The sequence below is a fragment of the Lipotes vexillifer genome, unplaced genomic scaffold (assembly GCF_000442215.2).
Source record: "Lipotes vexillifer unplaced genomic scaffold, Lipotes_vexillifer_v1.1 scaffold1122, whole genome shotgun sequence".
In the NCBI taxonomy this organism is placed as follows: Eukaryota; Metazoa; Chordata; class Mammalia; order Artiodactyla; family Lipotidae; genus Lipotes; species Lipotes vexillifer.
Window position 1 is genome coordinate 341,600 of NW_006798649.1, and position 17,566 is coordinate 359,165.

The window sequence follows — 17,566 nt, forward strand, 5'->3', positions numbered from 1 at the left end:
CTAGCTCCCACTTCTTTCTCTTCTCTTGGGGTTTGAATTGCTCAGGACTTCAGCTCCAGCTCATTTCTCTTCTCATTCTAGTTTCACACGAGTTTACACATCTTTAAGTATCTCTTGTGTGCTGACAGTGTTGATATTTATCTTTCTAGTCCATGCCTCCTTTGAGCTTCCAAACTCCTATCCAGCTGCTTACTTGGCATATCTGCATGTTTTTCTCTCTCCAAGGCATCTTAAACTCAGTAGGTCCAAACTGAGCTATTGATTTTCCTTCCTTAAAGCTGCACCTGGCACAGTTTTCCCCAAATGAATGAAACGTCATCACCACCCACTCAGCAGCTCGAGGCAGAAGCCCAAGAGCCATCACTGAGTCTCCCTCACTGTTCCTAGCACCCCTCCTCCATTCAGTCCACAGCTAAGGTTTATTGCTTCTTCCTCCTAAATGTATCTCGAAAGCTGTCCATTTCTCTCCACTCTTACCACTTAATTCTAAGCCACCATTTTCTCTTTCCTGGACTCCTGCGACATCCCCCAGTTAGTCTCCTGCTTCATTCCTGCCACCCTCTTATCCCTTCTCCACACAGCAGTCAGGGGCCTTGGAAAACATGTAATCCGCTCATATTAGCACAGCATACAATCCGTCATGGCTTCCCACTGGCTTAGAATGCAATAGAGTCCTCCCACCCATGCCTTGGCTTACAGGCCCTGCATGATGGGGCCTAGGCTTGCTTGTCCAACTTCATCTTCTGCCCTTGCCTGCCATACTCCAAACACATCATTGTTTCCATGACGAGCCTTCCTGCCTCGGGGCCTTTGTACATGCGGTTTCTCCCCACTTGCTCTCTGCCCAACACACACTCCTTCAGGTCTCAACGCAAATGTCGGTTTCTCAGGGAAACCTGGTCCACTATCTGTTCCCGACTTAATCTGGTTCCCTCATATTTTTTCTCTTCGTAGGACTTACTTAGCACATTCTTCATAGAACTTAGCACATTTTGATTTAATGTTGGCTTGCCCCTGGGCTCAGGCCTCAGCCCTCTTCTATTTTTTCCCCTAAGTCAGTGTTTCTCAACTTGGGGTGGATGGTGGGGCTGATGGGTAGGTTGGCAGTTTTGTTCCCCTGGGGACCTTTGGTAACATAAGAAGACATTTTGATGGTCACAAGTGGGAGTGAGAGTGTGCTACTGCCATCTAGTGGGTAGAGGCCAGGGATGCTGCTAAAGTCCTACAATGGACAGGACAGATCCCCCTCCCCCCACAACAAAGAACTACTCTGCCCCCAAATGTCAGTAGTGGGGAGGCTGAGAAACTGTGCCCAGGCGATCTCATGGTTTTACATACCATCCCTACTCTGGCAACTCCCAAATTTCTCTCCACTGCAGACTAATATACCTGACTACCTACTTGACATGGAACTCGACATGTCTAAAACCCAAATCCTGCCTTCCCCGCCACTCAACCCTTCTAATTGCTCAGGCTGAAAATATTGGAGGCATTCTTGAATTCTTTCTCTCACAACCCACATCCAGTCCATCAGCAAATCCTTTCAGCAATTTCCTCAGTGCAGATCCAGCACTGACTACTCCTCACCAGTTTGCTGCTGCCACCCTGGTCTCCGCCATCACCTCTCACCTCGGAACTGGTCTCCTTCACCACCTCTTACCTCGGAACTGGTGTCTCTGTTGCTGACCCCACCCCTCCACAGTCTGTCTATTCTCCATCCAGCACCCAGAGTGATCTTTTAAAAATATAAGCAGATCATATCACTCCTCTGCACAAAACCTTCTAATAGTTTCCCATCTTATGGAGATAAAACCAAAATTCTTACACAGCCTGGCCTCTGAGTGACCTCCCTGACTATCCTCCTATTGCTCTCCCCTCTCCTTACTTTGTTCCACCCACACCAGCCTCCTTGTTTTTCAAACACACCAAAATATGCTAATGCCTCAGGGCCTTTGCACTGGCGGTCCCCTCTTCCTAGAACATTTCCCCCCCCACCCCAGACAGCTGCGTGGCTTTGCTCCCTCACTTCCTATGGGTCTCCGTATAAAAGTACCTTCCCAGGTAAGCTTAGTGACCACTCTATACAAAACAGTCACCCCTCCTACCCCGCACTCCCAAGCCTCTTTACCCTGTTTTATTTTTGTCCAGAGGGAGGTATCACCATCTGACATACGACATACTGACTTCATCTGCTAATTACCTGTTTCCTCATTCTGGAACATAAGCAGGGAATATGTCTGTTCCATTCACTGTTCATACCCTGTGCCCAAAACAGTGCTTGGTGCATAAAGGAGACAAATTTGTTCAGTGAATGAATGAATATTATCTCCAGTTCAGAGATAAGACATTGGCTTTAAGTAACTCACCCAAATGAAACTTATAGAGCCACGGTTTTCACCACTTCTCCTGGATCTTGGGACTACCTCCCTGCCCTCTTCCCTGAGTAAAGGGGAAAGATATTTAGGAGTGAGGACAGAGTGATTTGGGGAGGGGATTTGAGTTTAGTTTCTGATAAGAAGGAGCCAGGGCCACAGGATACCCTAAGAGTTTGTGGGGGAAAGATGTCTCAATAGGCAGAGGCCTTCTAGGTTCACCCTTGTAGTAGCCCATGTTTAAGAATCCTGAATGGGGAAGGGACCAGCCTGAGTGGTGAACTTGCCAGTTCCTCCAGGCACCAGCCTCTGGCTACCTGGGGGCCCTGGGCAACCCCCCAACGCCTGGGAGGCAGGGAGCCGCACCCGGCCTTGGCCGTGCTGCCTGAAGGATGCCAACAGGGCAGCTCCCAGCCACTAGCTCCAGAGGTCGCCTTGCAGGTTCCCCAGAGAAAGATCCTGGCTGGGAGGGGCTGCATCTTCACCCACCCTAGCCGGTCCAGCCAGCCCCCTCGACAGCACCGGCCCCTCACACTCACTCTGCCATTCGGTGATGGAGATCATGCTGCGGGCTGCCTGGGGGACCTTCCAGGTGGAAGCTGGCAAGGGGTGAGGAGCCCAGAGGACCGAACTTGTACATGCCCAAGGGAAGCTGACCCTTGGTAAGTTGTGAAATGAGCCTCTGGTAAATCATTAACTCCCCCTAGACAGACAGACAGACAGACACACACACACACACACACACACACACACACACACACACACACACGGCTGCTTAAAGTCAGAAGTCTCCCTCCGGGTTCTTCCCAGAGGGCACTGCTCCCACCCATGCGCTCCGCCCACTCGGAGAAGGCCACTCCCATCTGACCCCTGTATTCCCCACCACCCCATGCCCTGAGGCTGAGTTCAGCTGTTTCCATCTCTTTTGCAAAATTTGGACTCTTTATGGAAGAATTGGGATTTAGGAGTACCTGGAATCCTTACTGGCTTGGTGGAAGGTGTGGGAAGAGTTGGGATCTGTTTCTCTCTGGAAAAGTACTAAATTCATCTTGTAAGTAGTTTGCTCGCTTTGTGCCAGTACCCACGCTAGACGCTAGGGGCGACAAACAACTGAGTAAAACCTGTTGCTGGCAGCCTTAGGAGAGCACCGGATTCGGTTGAATCGAGGGTAAAAATGTCCCAAGGGAGTTAGACACTGAGGGCTTCGATCTCCTTTCCTCCAGCAGTGTCCAACTTTGGACTGTGAAGTTGAGCTATGGAAAATGAAAGATGAATTTAGGCTTAGGGTAGGGCTGGACAACGATTCAGGAAGCCTGGTTCTAATCCACCCACCAGTTGTGTAGATGTGGCTGCATCCTTTCCACCCTCTGTGGGCCTGAAAAAAAGAGAGGCTGGACAGTTCCTAACATCCTTTCTCTCATTGTAGAGCAGTGGTTCTCAATCCCATTAGAGCCGGCATTCCCTCTGTAACGTCCCCTCTATCCTGCAGTGCAATTCACAGATGATATGACCAGTCTACACACATCATTAAAAAAAAACCCTCGAAGCTAATTATAATAAAGAAGAAAAAATTATAATAAAACACAATATCTCTCAGTATATGTGTTCAGGCAAGACTTAACAGAAGGCATAAGTAGGCAGATTGCTTGCACCTACTTGTAATAAGTTTGAACTTAAGAGAAATAGACCACCCTTATATACCACCACCCCTCCAAAAAACCCAAATAACCCCTCTCTCCATAAAAGAAAATGAAAGAACAGTAGGGAGTGAATACTAGAATAAAAACTAATGTTAGCTAAATAAAAACAGACCAGAGGTCCTTGCATATAAAAAAAGAGGGAAATAAACGGCACTGAAGTAGAGATAACATAGCAAAGCAAGTTATAGATGGCAAGGTGGAGACATTGAGGAAACACCATGTGAATGCAAACAAACTGAGTTTGAGGGAGTTCAGGGCTTTCACTGCCATGGCCCGGATTCAATCCCTGGTCAGGGAACTGAGATCCGCCAGCCGTGCTGCGCAGCCAAAAAACAAACAGACCGACCAAAAACTGCGTTTGTTGTGTGTGTTGTTTAAATAGCTCCCCATGTTACCCCATGGGATGGGGTAGCGGCGACATGTCACAGACACACAGATCCGTGTTTTGAAACGCCATCATGTGCTGAGGCAAAATTCAGTCTGTGGGACCTTAAAAGGCCTTGGAGATCATATATTTCCAATAGGCAATGGGGAGGAGAGGATGGATTTGAAAGAGAAGCGGTGAGATAAGCCGTTTAGAGAAACTGAATGTGGACCCCCGGGAGAGTGCCAGAGAAACATAGAAAAACAACACGCAATTCCCCCAAACATTTCCACGTATAATTGTTACAACATAGGTGTTCGTCTTTGGGCTGTAAAAAAACTTAAAAAATATAAAGGAGGCAATAATATGAAATAATTTCTAAAAACATTTCTTGAGGAGATCCAAGGAGACCCCTTGCATTTCAAGTATCTTTGCTCTAATGATGTTTGGTTCTCTCAGAGCTCCTCTGTTAACTGTTTTCAGTCGGCCTCTTTGCTTATTCAGTAAGACCCTACTGCACTGGAACCAAATATACAGTAGTTGCAATGTTAGAATACATTGTGTAGACAGTGCGTGGAGTAGATTATTCAACAATTTTGAGACAATGTCTTTATTCCACTTAAGAGCCTTCTCCATAATAACCATCTCCTAACTTACTGAGTTATTCATAGAACTTATTTAAAAAAAAAAACTTAGCTTATAAAAACTTGTTAGGACTATTATGAATTCCAGTATGACTGACATACTGGTAGTGGGTTTAGTCCGTTTGTACATTTTAAAGTTGTGCAGGACAGAAAGCAATTATTTATTTTGGAAAGCTGCCCCGTGCACTGCAGCCACTGAATGCCAGTAAGAGTTTTGCCCCCTTAGCCCTGAGACAACTTAAGCTCCCCTGAAAATTTCCAAAATCACCCCTAGGGGGCGTTATCACCCCCGTTGAAACTGGTAGGTTAAGAGCTCAGGCTATAAAATCAGAGCGCCCTGGGCTTCATCCTAGCTCCATGAGACAGATATTTTATTCACCCTTTCTGTGCCTCAGTTCCTTTGATAATAATAGTACCTATCACGTAAAGATATAATGAGAATTAGTGAGTAAACGCACGTGAAGTGCACAGAACCAGGTGCCTGGCTCATAGTAAATAACGAGCCATTGTTCTTATTATTCTAGTATAGTTATAATAATTACTGTGTTATTAATATTACTATTATTCTTACACTGTTAAATGCTGTTATGTGAAAGACTTCTGATCTCCTCTTAATTGTGGTTTTAAACTGCTCACACAGGAGTAGAAAATAGCAGCTAACAATACCTCCCCTAACAATGGAGCCCACCTGTCAGCTCAGAACTGAACCCTCCTGAAGCTGGGCCCTCTTCACCTGATTTTCAGATTACAGCACTGGGCACCAGAGTTGGGCCCCAAGGGGTTTGTCTATAGCCCATCTTCCTTCATGGCGGGCAACCCCAGGGAGGAGGACGTAGGCCCTGGAAAGCCTGTCCTGATCAACGTGGGGAAGGGCTGAGATAGTGCAGCTACTCCCTGGGGCTGGAGGAATAGAAGTGGGCAGGGGGAGGACACCGCAGATGGCTGAACAACAGGGCCCCTGCTGACGTCCTCCAGCGAAGGCTATGGAGCCAGCAGAGGGGAGACGTTGGGAAACATTTTCCCTCTTCCCTCATCATGTCCCTAAAGGCAGCCAAGGGGCCAACACAGTGTCACCACCATCTCCTCTCACTTGTAAATGAATTTGAGTTTTCAAAGGGTTTTTCATCCATTTTTTCATTTGACTTTCTTGAGAGCTCCATAAGATGGCAGTTAATATCCCCATTTCACAGATGAGGAAGCTGAGACTCAAGAATTTTAGTGACTTGTCCAAATCTTCATGCAGCTAGCAAGGAGCGGGGCCAGGAGTCGAGCACGGCATCTCCTTTCCTCCATCGATCTCAGCAGTGGGGCGAGCCAGTTCTGCACTGGAGGCTTAGAGATAAGGGGGCATGTGGCATGGTCCCCGTTCCCTGTCAGCAGCAGGGTCTGAAGCCTGGCTGCCGCCTGACCCTAGCATGCTTCTCTTCAAGAATAAATATACGACCACACAGTTACAGAGCACTACTCCTTAAAGGGCAATCTGCTAGTTGCTTTTTCATTTATAGTTCCTGACTACTGCCCCCTTTTGCAACCCCAGCCTGGCTTGATTGAAGGGCTGATCTGGGCCAGAGGGTGGAGCGGCCAGGGACCTGTGAGCATCATGCTTGGAAAGAAGAGCCCAGCAGTGCCCTGTGTTCTCACATTCCACCTCCTCTCCAGGTCAATGGCTTTGGCCTGGAGGGGGAGCTGCGGACAGAGAGCCAGGTCCTGGAAATTGACAATTTCTCCGGTATACCTCCTCCAGCTCTAAAGGTCTGTCTTGAGCCTGTATCTGGTCCCAATTCTCCCTGCTTCACAAAGGACATCAAGGTTTATAGCTCTCCCGGGGATGTTACAAAATCCAAAATCCAGTCATTTTACTTATTTTTAAAAGTATAGATAGATAGATGATAGATACAAAATACTCCACTAGCCTTTTAGGGATGAGAAGAGGTGTCCAGAATTCAAAATCAGCCACATTAGAACCAGACTGAGGCTAATCAAGAAGTATAAGAAGCTTGCCTTCCTGTATCCTTTCTTGAACCATTAATGCCTCCTCCTCTCCCAGACATCCTGCAGAAGCCCAGGGAAGCCTGCCGCTGTCCTGGGCTCACGTCCTCTCTCCACACTCCGGCCCATAGAATTCACAGGGCTTCTTGACTCTCGCTCCTCACAAACATTTCAAATTGAGCAGCTCTGGTAAAGTCCTTCACACTGAGTGTCAATAAGGGATAACCACTGAGTACCTGCCAAGAGAAATGACCCCAGAACACTGAGGCTAGATGAAAAGAATTTGGGCAACCTTTCTGATACCACCTCCCCACCCCCACCTTCAGTGGAAGCTTCCAGAGCCTGAAGACTCTGATACTTCCATTGTACAGGACCTTGGGACAAACCTTGATCTGGGATCACTTGGATCAAAAAGATGACAGTGGTGTCGACAACAAACCATCATTCCCTAGTTCATGGGGAGGTGGCACGCTTCTGAGAACTCCAGGATCCCTGTCTGGGGAGGCTGAGATGTACAGCCCAAGGCATGGGGGGGAATGGGTGGTGCATATGCTCTGAACCCAGTTCTCTTAGTCAGGGAAGGATGGCCCCAGATACCCCCCACCCCCGCTTTTCTGCCAAGCACGTAAACACTCATGGACCCCAAGGCCAGCCACAGGCAGACACGGACACAGAGTGCCAGAGACACACCACTTGTACAAACCATTTATTCCCTGCATTGGGTTTATACAAACTTGCAAGATACAAATGCAGAACTCACTGGGTGCTTCAGTACCTATATCTAAAAAGAATGCTGCTGAGAGGGAAGCAAGCTCTCGCCTGTCAGTCAGGATGGCCCCTCCCTGGGGAGGGGCTCATTGGCTAGAAAGATACTAGGGGGCTGGTACGGCTGTTTGGTCCCCTGACAGAGATGCCCTCTGTTTATCTAAACTTAACTCTTCTTCTAAGGTCACTTTTATACTAAATAAAGACACTGAGTCATAAATTTCCTTGTATGGTTTATTGTCTAATACTAGCAAATCAAATTGGCCCCAATATGTGCATAAATAGATATATGTGTGTGTATATATATATATGTATATTTCATATTTTCCTTAGTTTTAAGAGCTGCCAGGTTGTCGGGGGGTACCTAAAGGGAAAGGAATTAATTCTGTCTTGCTATAGTCAGCCCTGCTCCAAGAGGATCCCTCTCACCAAGGAAGGTGAGCAAGTGCGCACCTCAGCTTGCAACCTCAGAAAAACTCTAAAGTGACAGTGTTAGTATTTGATTATAGCTTCTTGGTTATTGATGAGGGAGGTAATGTGCTAATTGGGAAGGCTCTAGATTAGTAACCAAGGCTGTCACCAGGTCGGTTACTTCCCCGTGGGTCTCCATCTAGGCCCCCTTCATTCATAGCAAGCTGCTTTAGGCTGGGAATAGGGTGCCAGCAAATGTCAAAGTGGGAAGCCAGGCTTCAAATGCTGGCCAGGAGCTCTGTGCTAGATTCCAAAACCCTTGATTCCAGAGCTGGACAAAAGACATCCATTCTGCCCAAATTCTTGCAAGGCGAGAGCCCCTTGCCCACTTCAATAGTCGATAAGCAGTTTGGAAGGCTGAGCTGGCTTAGTTCAGGGCCCCAGCAGCAAGAAAGTCCTTGGCAAGTCTGAGATGTACCTTGTCCGTGGGATCCTCTGGGCTGACTTCGCAGTCTGGATGCCAGACTGGGGTACCATCCCCTTAACAATGGCCCCCAGAAGAAAGGTCACAGAGGGAGACAGATGCCATAGGTTTCACCCAGGCCAGTGAGGGATCAAGTGAAAAGGAGTGTGAGAAGTCCAAGGAACTTGAATGTATCTGCTCCGAAGGACCCGTGATGCCAAACCGTTTCCTTTGGCCGTTGCACCATATTCTAGGTCCATCAAAGAACAGACTGACATTCTCAGTGTTGTTTGGCGTAGGCTGCCCTTTCCAGCAGGGTGATCAAGGAGGTGGTCCAGGAGCACATCTGGGGTGTGTGTGCCTGCAAGGCTGTACTTTTGTGCACACAACTGTAAACATTTCCTCGAAGAGGGTTCACACCAAATAACCCTAGAGGGTCATCAAAAGTTGACAGTGTAATCAAATCCTTAGACCAGGACTTGCAAGAGAATGTCCTGCCCTGGCAAGATCCTCTCCGGGTGAGCTCTGGGGACCAGCCCTTTGCAGACTGGGGAATGGGAGGAAGGAAGCTGCCGAGGAGGAGGGAAGGGTGGAGGGTTGGACCTAGAGGCAGCCGTCCCAGTCTCCTCACATCATTTGCCAATTCCATTCAGGCATTGCACATTTTGAAAATAGATTTGCTTTTATAACAAAAGCGTAAAATAGATCTGTCTTAAAATAAGTCTTTCCTCTCCCCTTCTTTGGATCAAAAGGCATGGGGTATGGCCGCAGTATGCTAGGAATGATGTGGAAAGTAAAGGAGAGAAAATGGGCCTGGGCAGGAGTTCTAGTAAAGGATCAGACGTCCAAACAAATATATATATATATATTACATATACATCTATAATATGCATAATCTTCATAAAACATATATTAAGGCATGTAAAGCCACATAAAGAGCCAGCTTTATGAAATAAGAGGTGAGAGAGAGGTGCAGACATTAATCCTTGGTATTTTACATGTATTTCTAAAAACATCACTTAAAAAAAAAAAGGAGACACAGACAAAGAAAGGGGAAGGCATGGAAGGCCCTGAAAACTCTGTTTCTTATGGATGGATAAGGTGTGGGAGAAGATGGAGAAGGGAGAGACGGTTACCTGGGAGCCAATCCCACCTGCCAGTCTGTGCGGGGGGGTGGGGGGGAGGACAGGTTTGGGGTGCTTGAGCTGTGCTGAAGATGGGAACTGCAGCCAAGGGTCATGTTCAAAAAACCTGCTAGAAGTGAAGGTAAGTGGAATCCCGGCTGTAAACCCTCAGAAGCATGAGAATATCCTAAGCACCTAGAACAGTGCCTGGTACATAAAAGGTGCTCAATAAATATTTGTTGAGTGAATTGTCAACTTTACTTGCATATGAACCATAACTGTCCCAGCCATGAAGGAGTGGAGAGGAATTGTTGGAAGATGAAGTAATCATTCTTGGGGCCGCTGGAGGTCAGACTGAAGTCTCTGGGCAGCAACTCCGGCAAAGAGAAGGCCTAGGGGCCAAGGTTTTTCAGCTTCACTCTCTCTCCTCCATCCTCTCTGGCTACACTCATCTGAAGGTGGGTGGAGCATAGGGAGAATGGGCTTTGCTTCTGTCTCTCCACTACTGGCTCCCTGGGTAGGTGGGTTGTGAGTGAGCCAAGCTAGAAGGGAGATCTTCCATACAACCTCAACTTGTCCTCATCTGGGATGCCTGGAATGCCTGGGTTGCAGAGTAGGGCCCCAGAATCTGGCCTACCAGATTAAGGCCACATTCCCTCTTTCCAGGGCACACGCTCAGCTGGCCCACAGCACATTTCAGGGGGAAGGGAGACAAGATAATGTCACAGAAATGTTTAGGAAAGGCCCCAAGGCTGACCACACCCTCCGTAAGACAGGTCCTTCTCTCTGCTCCTGACCCCAGAACCAGGCCCAGACCTAGAAAGAGCCATCTCCCAGACTGCTGCTGCCCGGCCCCTCAGCTCACACCTCCATACCCACAGCAGTGTGCTCCATGGCAGGTCCTCGGTCTGGCAGCCCCGCTGATCCTGGGGACGAGGTGGGAGAAGCAGAGCCAACAGCTGACACTGTACTTGGCACTAACCTAAGGTTCCACCCTGGGGAAACCAATCCCTTACCCCTTCTCATCTCCGTCCTCCTCCTCCTACTTGCGCATGAGTCCTGCTGCTTCCCTTTCCTCCCACTGTCCTGAGACCTCTCCCTCTCTCTCTGCTACCCTTCTCAACCTGCCCTCAGACACTGCACAGACCCGCTTCTCTCTATCCACAGCCAGCACTGTCTTCTGGGAGCCGAGGAGCCTCTCCCCATCTCTCATCATCTTGTCTTTGGCTCAGGCAGGGTGGTCAGTCTCCACTGGACCCCAAAGGAGTACCCATAAGCAGAGATGTGCCAAGACCCTGGGCACCACTGGGGCAGGACGGCGGGGGTGATGGGGGAAGGGGGTGATGGTGGGTGCTGTTCTCGGTGTCAAGAGAGGAGTCCTAACCTAAGATAGCCCAGGGCGCATTCCCCACCAGGGCATCTTCTCCATCAGGGAGTGTTCCAGTAGGGCCATCACAACCCCAGCTAGAGCCAGACCTAGGCTCCCTGTGCCGTGGGCATCAGATAGGATGGCGCTCCTCGCCCCACCATCTCACGCCCTGGCCTAGGACCACTGTCTGAGCAGCAAGGACTTCAGGGCCGGGTGCCGTGGGTATGTGGGCACCGAGGCATCTGTGCTCCTCTCGGCAGAAGCCCGGCCCCCAGCCTGGCTCTCTGTGGCATTCCCATGGGAGCACAGGGGCGGGGGGCCAGGGGGCCAGGATGGGCAGAGGCAGGCTTCAGAACGTGGTTCTGTGGAGCTTCACGGCGTTGGCCTCAGCCAGGGCTTGCACTGGAGGAGAGAGACACGGGTGAGAAAAGCGCTGCACAGAGGGGCAGACCCTCCAGCCCACCCTCCCCAGAGAGAAGTCTTGCCTTGCAAAAACCTGTGGAAACCCGCCCACCCCCTCAACCCTGAGAGAGGGGAACAAATGAGTAGAAGTCAATTCTTGTTCACTTCCTGATATTGAGCAGCTGCGTGCTAGGGGGAAAGATGGGACACAGCCTTTGCCTAGAATCGTCCAGTGCTATTTTAATTTACAGTAAGATCTGGGAGTGATCTGGGAGAAATAAGATCTGGGACAAGCAGCTTCTGAGGCAGGACTGCTGTGTATCTCAACAGATGGCCGGCTTCTTGGCCGACAGGAAGTGCAGGGGTGGGAGTCAGGGCAGAGTCCCTCAGACAGCGGACAGGAGAGGCCTCAGCTCTGTTCCCGTCTGCTTCTGGAGAAGCAAAGCCACTGGCACTGCAGCATCCAAGAAGCGGCCCTGCCAGGGGGCTCTAGCCCGGCACTGCGTGGGGACGCTTGCGGGCTCAAGCAGATGGATGGAAGGGAAGGAGCGACAAGGGGCGCTGGGGTGAGGGGAGAAGCATTGCCGGATGGAACAAGGCGGTGCAGATGGCTCAGTGGGGGTGAGGGGAGGGGTCCCTGTTCCCTGGGCTGGATGAAATACAGTAGAAAAGTGCTTACGTCAGAGCTCAGACCCGCATGGCATGGCTGCTGTCGGCGCCCCGTGGGGATTCAGACGATAGGGGGTTGGCTGGTGGAGCCGGGGAGGCAGGGGAGGTGGGAGGGCTTGGGGTGGCACATTGCACTGGAAACAGAAATGAACAGGGAAGTGAATAGGGGCGGCCGGGGATGGGAGGAGGGAGGTTGGGCGCCCAGAGCAAGCGAGGCCCCGCTCCGTGCGGTGCGGGGAGCAAAAGGCAGGAGGCAAGCAGGAGAGCTGAGCTTGGGAACTTGTTCAAGCTGAGGCAGAGCTGGTCTGGTTCCAGGGCCGCCATGCAGGAGAGCATGGGGCCCCAGAGGAGCCCTGGCCCAGTCCGGGCTCTGCTGAGAACCAGTGTGACTGTGGGCGAGGCCCAGCCCCTCTGAGCCCAGGGCTCCGCTTCCATCCCTGCAACCGGGAGATACACGTATCTTTCCACGACTGTGGAACAGAATGAGGGATGGTACCTCATAGGCAGTGATATCGCTAGTGATAATGATTAATAGTGCAGTAAAATCACACTAATCCAAAGCATCAGGCCCTCATTCAATGACTCAATCCAAGTGATCACCGTGTTTATCAGTTCCATGCAAACAGAGGTTTCTGACAGGCTTCAAGCCAGTTGGTTAACTTAGGCTGGAGGATTCAGAAACGATTCCCCACAGTCACTTAATATCTCTTTTCATCAATCCAGGAAAGGCAAATTCCTATCCACCCCTAAACAGATCATTAAAGGCCTGAAAGTGCTGACATTCGAATTAACGAGATTTTACTCTATTATCATTATTAGTTCATGTTGAGAACAGCAAAATGAAGGACAAGGAAAGGGGAGTCGTATTGTTAGGAACAAGCTCTGCACCGTCTCCGGACCCTTGTGCACCCTTGGTGCAGCTGTGAGAGAACATCCTCACTCAGGCTCAGAGAAGAACCAGACCTCAGCCAGGGTCACACTGTGTTTCCCACAAGAGAGGGATCCGGGCATTGAACTTCCCAGTCTCTTGCTCCCACCCTACCCTGGACCTCATCACCTTCCCTGGCCTCTGCACAAGAGAAAGGGCCAATGCAGCCCCACGCATATCTACACACGCCCACATACATATATAAGACACGCAGGGCTCTCCCCGACAGGAAGTGATCCACAGTCTGTGCGTGGGATCCAGCAATACGAAACCTTTCTACTCAGCACACATAACTCAGATGTGTGTGTATGGGCACTTCTGAACCTGTGCCTTGCACATGACCCAACACACTTGTAACTTGCCATACAAATACATACACAAATGCTTTCAAAACACACATTCGTGTGCATGTCCGTATCACAGATAATGGTTAGTTGTCTGGCAACTTCAACTTTTAAAAGAGTCAAAAAATCAAAACCTAAGCAAGGAAGATCTCAAGGAAGCCAAATAGATGTTACAACGTACATGCAGTGAAGCTCTTACAATTTATTCATTGAAGAGCTCCTTGGAGTCCAGTTACACTTATTTATACACAATTCTGATATATGTTGACTTGCTGAGTTTCTAGCCCATGAGAGATTAGAAACAGGAAAATCAGGAGAGAGAGAGAGAGGAATTGAGAGGCCCACTGACATCTATATAAGGCACAACTGAAGAGAGAAAATCTTCTGTAAAAAGTAGACAAAATAACTTTAAAACATTTCTCCAAAGAAGACATACAGATGGCCAAGAGGCACATGAAAAGATGCTCAACATCACTAATTATTAGACAAATGCAAATCAAAACTACAATGAGGGGGCTTCCCTGGTGGCGCAGTGGTTAAGAATCCACCTGCCAATCCAGGGGACACGGGTTCAAGCCCTGGTCCGGGAAGATCCCACATGTCGCAGAGCAACTAAGCCCGTGCACCACAACTACTGAAGCCCATGCGCCTAGAGCCCATGCTCTGCAACAAGAGAAGCCACAGCAACGAGAAGCCCACGCACCGCAACAAAGAGCGGCCGCTGCTCACAGTAACTGGAGAAAGCCCATGCACAGCAACGAAGACCCAACGCAGCCAAAAATAAATAAATAAAATAAATAAAATTTATTTAAAAAACCCCAAACTACAATGAGGTATCACCTCACACTGGTCAGAATGGCCATTATCAAAAAATCTAGAAACAATAAATCCTGGAAAGGGTGTGGTGAAAAGGGAACCCTCCTGCACTGTTGGTGGGAATGTAAACTGATACAGCCACTACGGAGAACAGTATGGAGGTTCCTTAAAAAACTAAAAATAGAATTACCATACGACCCAGCAATCCCACTACTGGGCATATACCCTGAGAAAAACATAATTCAAAAAGAGACATGTACCACAATGTTCATTGCAGCACTGTTTACAATAGCCAGGACATGGAAGCAACCTAAGTGTCCATCAACAGACAAATGGATAAAGAAGATGTGGCACATATATACAGTGGAATACTAGCCATAAAAAGAAATTAAATTGAGTCATTTGTAATGAGGTGGATGGACCTAGAGTCTGTCATACAGAGTGAAGACAGAAAGAGAAAACCAAATACTGTATGCTAACGCATATAAATGAAATCTAAAAAACAAACAAACAAAAACTGGTACTGACGAACCTAGTGGCAGGGCAGGAATAAAGACATAGACATAGAGAACGGACTTGAGGACACGGGGTGGGAGGGGGAAGCTGGGGCGAACTGAGAGTGGCATGGACATATATACACTACCAAATGTAAAATAGTTAGCTAGTGGGAAGCAGCCGCATAGCACAGGGAGATCAGCTCGGTGCTTTGTGACCACCTAGAGGGGTGGGATAGGGACGGTGGGAGGGAGATGCAAGAGGGAGGAGATATGGGGATATATGTATGCATATGGCTGATTCACTTTGTTGTGCAACACAAATTAACACAGTATTGTGAAGCAATTATACTCTAATAAAGATCTATTACCAAAAAAAAGTGTAACAGTTTGGTAGCATTTAGCAGGGCTACAAACAGATCTGTATGGATTACAGCCCCCAAGTGCATCCCTTCCACAGAGGTCAGCAAAATAAGGACGTTTATAATGATACTAAATGAGCGCGAGCAAGAAAGATTGATTGCTAAATATAACCTCTTTAAGAAGTCAGAAAAATACTAAACACATTAGGAATATATCCATCAAAATAAATTCACATATGCAGTGGATAGGCATTGGACAGATGTGCTATTACAGTTGTGTGTTCACAAGTGCTACCACATCTGCAGGCATAATCGGTCACATGTACTCACATTCATGAGGCTGTGCTCTCTCCATCCTGCACACACAGGTGTGTGTTCACAAATGTGCAGTACATACACTGTGCGCGACATATACACAAATACTCTTTATCATTCCTCATACTGCAAAGAAAGCCTATCACATGTAAATATGTGCATTCATAAGCACTACCTCCACCCATGTATTGTACGCTCACGTCAACAGCTTCCCAAACATCATCTGTACTCATAAATAATGGGTCTCCGCTCAACACCCATAGACATTTTGCACACACAGACACACTCCTATATTTGTACTCAAACTTTCCCTCCACCCACACATAACACACGTGCATATGCACCCATACATACGTATCTACAACCATTACCCAATACAGACACTGCAATGACCTCACGCCACACATACAAACTTAAAATAGCCGCATCTTCCCAGATACTGCACACCAGGTATACCAACAACTGCTACAAGCTTGCCACCGACGACAGCATCCAGGCCACACACCCCAACTCAGGCACTAACTACATCCCTTGCCTGCTGCACTGTCCCTCATGCCCCCCGTGCCCAGCACTCCCCCCCTCTACAGCGCCTGCTGGGCCTGGCAGAGCTGCAGCTCTGGGAATCTGGGCCATAGGCCAGGGGTGGTGGGGACAGTGGGCTAAGTCTGAGGTCTGGCCCTGCCACAGCCATTTTTTAAATAGTTGGGGTCTCGGCAAAAGCAAGGTGACCATTTGTTTTCAGCACACTGACCCTGAAATGTAAGCCCGTGGGTATCAAGGGGGAATCTGAAGAGCCAGGGTGGGTTTTGTTTTCATGGCACCTTTTTGGCGGGGGAGCTATAGAAGGGAGAGCCAGGGGCTGGGACAGGGCAAGGGACAGAGGGAAGTTTTAACAGTGCTGTATGCCCTAACCCTTGAAATAGGAAGTTGCCTTTTGCCCAGAGCATGTGGAATTTGATCTTTGGAAGCTTCGAGTTCATTTTGCAGGTAAACTGCAGGGCGGTTGACAGAAGCCTCCTTGTAGCCAAACTGGTTCTGCTGCCTTCGGTTCTGGCTGCAAGATGCGGCTGTCTGAAGCCCATCCCTTCTCTTGGCCTCAACTCCTGCCCACCTGAAAGCCTGTTTCTGAAGTATCTCCAAGGGCTTTCCCATTTATATGCCGACTGCTAGTAGGTTCTTCCTTAAAGCTTACTTAAATCTCCTTTGCTGTAGCCTAAAACCCTCTGGTTTCTGAAAGTATCCATATTTAAAATAGCTAGAAAACCCACAAAACATTCCTTTTTCTACTTTAGCTATTGCTATTTCAACTAATACTACCACCAGCACCAGGACTACCGCTACTACAGCTGGCTAGCATTTATTGAGCAGTTACTGGGTGACAGACATGGCGCTAGGTGCTTAGCGCACCTTGTTTCCATCCTCACGCCACCAGACACGTATTTTGATTTGAATTTTACAGATGAGGAAATCGAGCCTCAAAGAGCAAAAACTGAAACCCTCCAAGTCACCAACGTGAAACGCCATTCCTTCCTCTGTGCGTCCAGCCACGATTCTTATCTGACACTTGCCCAGGCTACCATAACTGTGGCTGGCACAACCTGTCTCTGCCCCCTCAACCAAAGTCATCACAAGCCTGGCATCTGTCCAGGGCATTCGTCTGGACTGGCCTTCAGAACCCCCCGCCTCTCCCTCTCCCTCCTAAGCACCTTTGGTGTTCAGGAGGGGGGAATATTGTCTCCCATGCTAATGACTCAACCAGTGTACTTCCTCCACCTCAAAGCCTCCCATTCATAGGGTCTCTTCTATTCTTCCCAATTACATTCTCCTCTGTTCTGGGGTGCTTCTCCTCAAGCTGAGGGGAAGTGAATCCTATTGGCTGCAACCCCATAGGGCCCACTAAGACCCACTAGCCTTTGTATCAGTGTGAAGTCAGTTCCCTGTACTCATCTTTTCTTAGCAGAAGAGTGGGTTTGGGTCAGTAGCCAAGGTGGTGACTGTACTGGCTGCTTGTACCATCTTCCCTTTTCATTCCTGC

At 48.8% G+C, this 17,566-nt stretch overlaps 2 protein-coding genes across 2 annotated transcripts in view; both read right to left on the reverse strand.

The window, feature by feature from the left end:
* The window catches only part of GOLT1A (golgi transport 1A), a 22,204-nt gene extending 11,156 nt beyond the window's left edge, over window positions 1–11,048 (reverse strand). The window contains exons 1-3 of the mRNA XM_007470721.1: window positions 10,980–11,048; window positions 10,700–10,758; window positions 2,912–3,030 (exon numbers count right to left, since the gene is read on the reverse strand). Coding sequence (XP_007470783.1) covers window positions 2,912–3,030; window positions 10,700–10,758; window positions 10,980–11,048 — 247 coding nt within the window. The remainder of the gene's footprint in view (window positions 1–2,911; window positions 3,031–10,699; window positions 10,759–10,979) is intronic.
* PLEKHA6 (pleckstrin homology domain containing A6) overlaps window positions 10,929–17,566 on the reverse strand; it is a 119,098-nt gene continuing 112,460 nt past the window's right edge. Inside the window, exons 22-23 of the mRNA XM_007470658.1 lie at window positions 12,283–12,406; window positions 10,929–11,603 (exon numbers count right to left, since the gene is read on the reverse strand). Of these exons, the coding sequence (XP_007470720.1) occupies window positions 12,291–12,406 (116 nt within the window). The 3' untranslated portion in view covers window positions 10,929–11,603; window positions 12,283–12,290. The remainder of the gene's footprint in view (window positions 11,604–12,282; window positions 12,407–17,566) is intronic.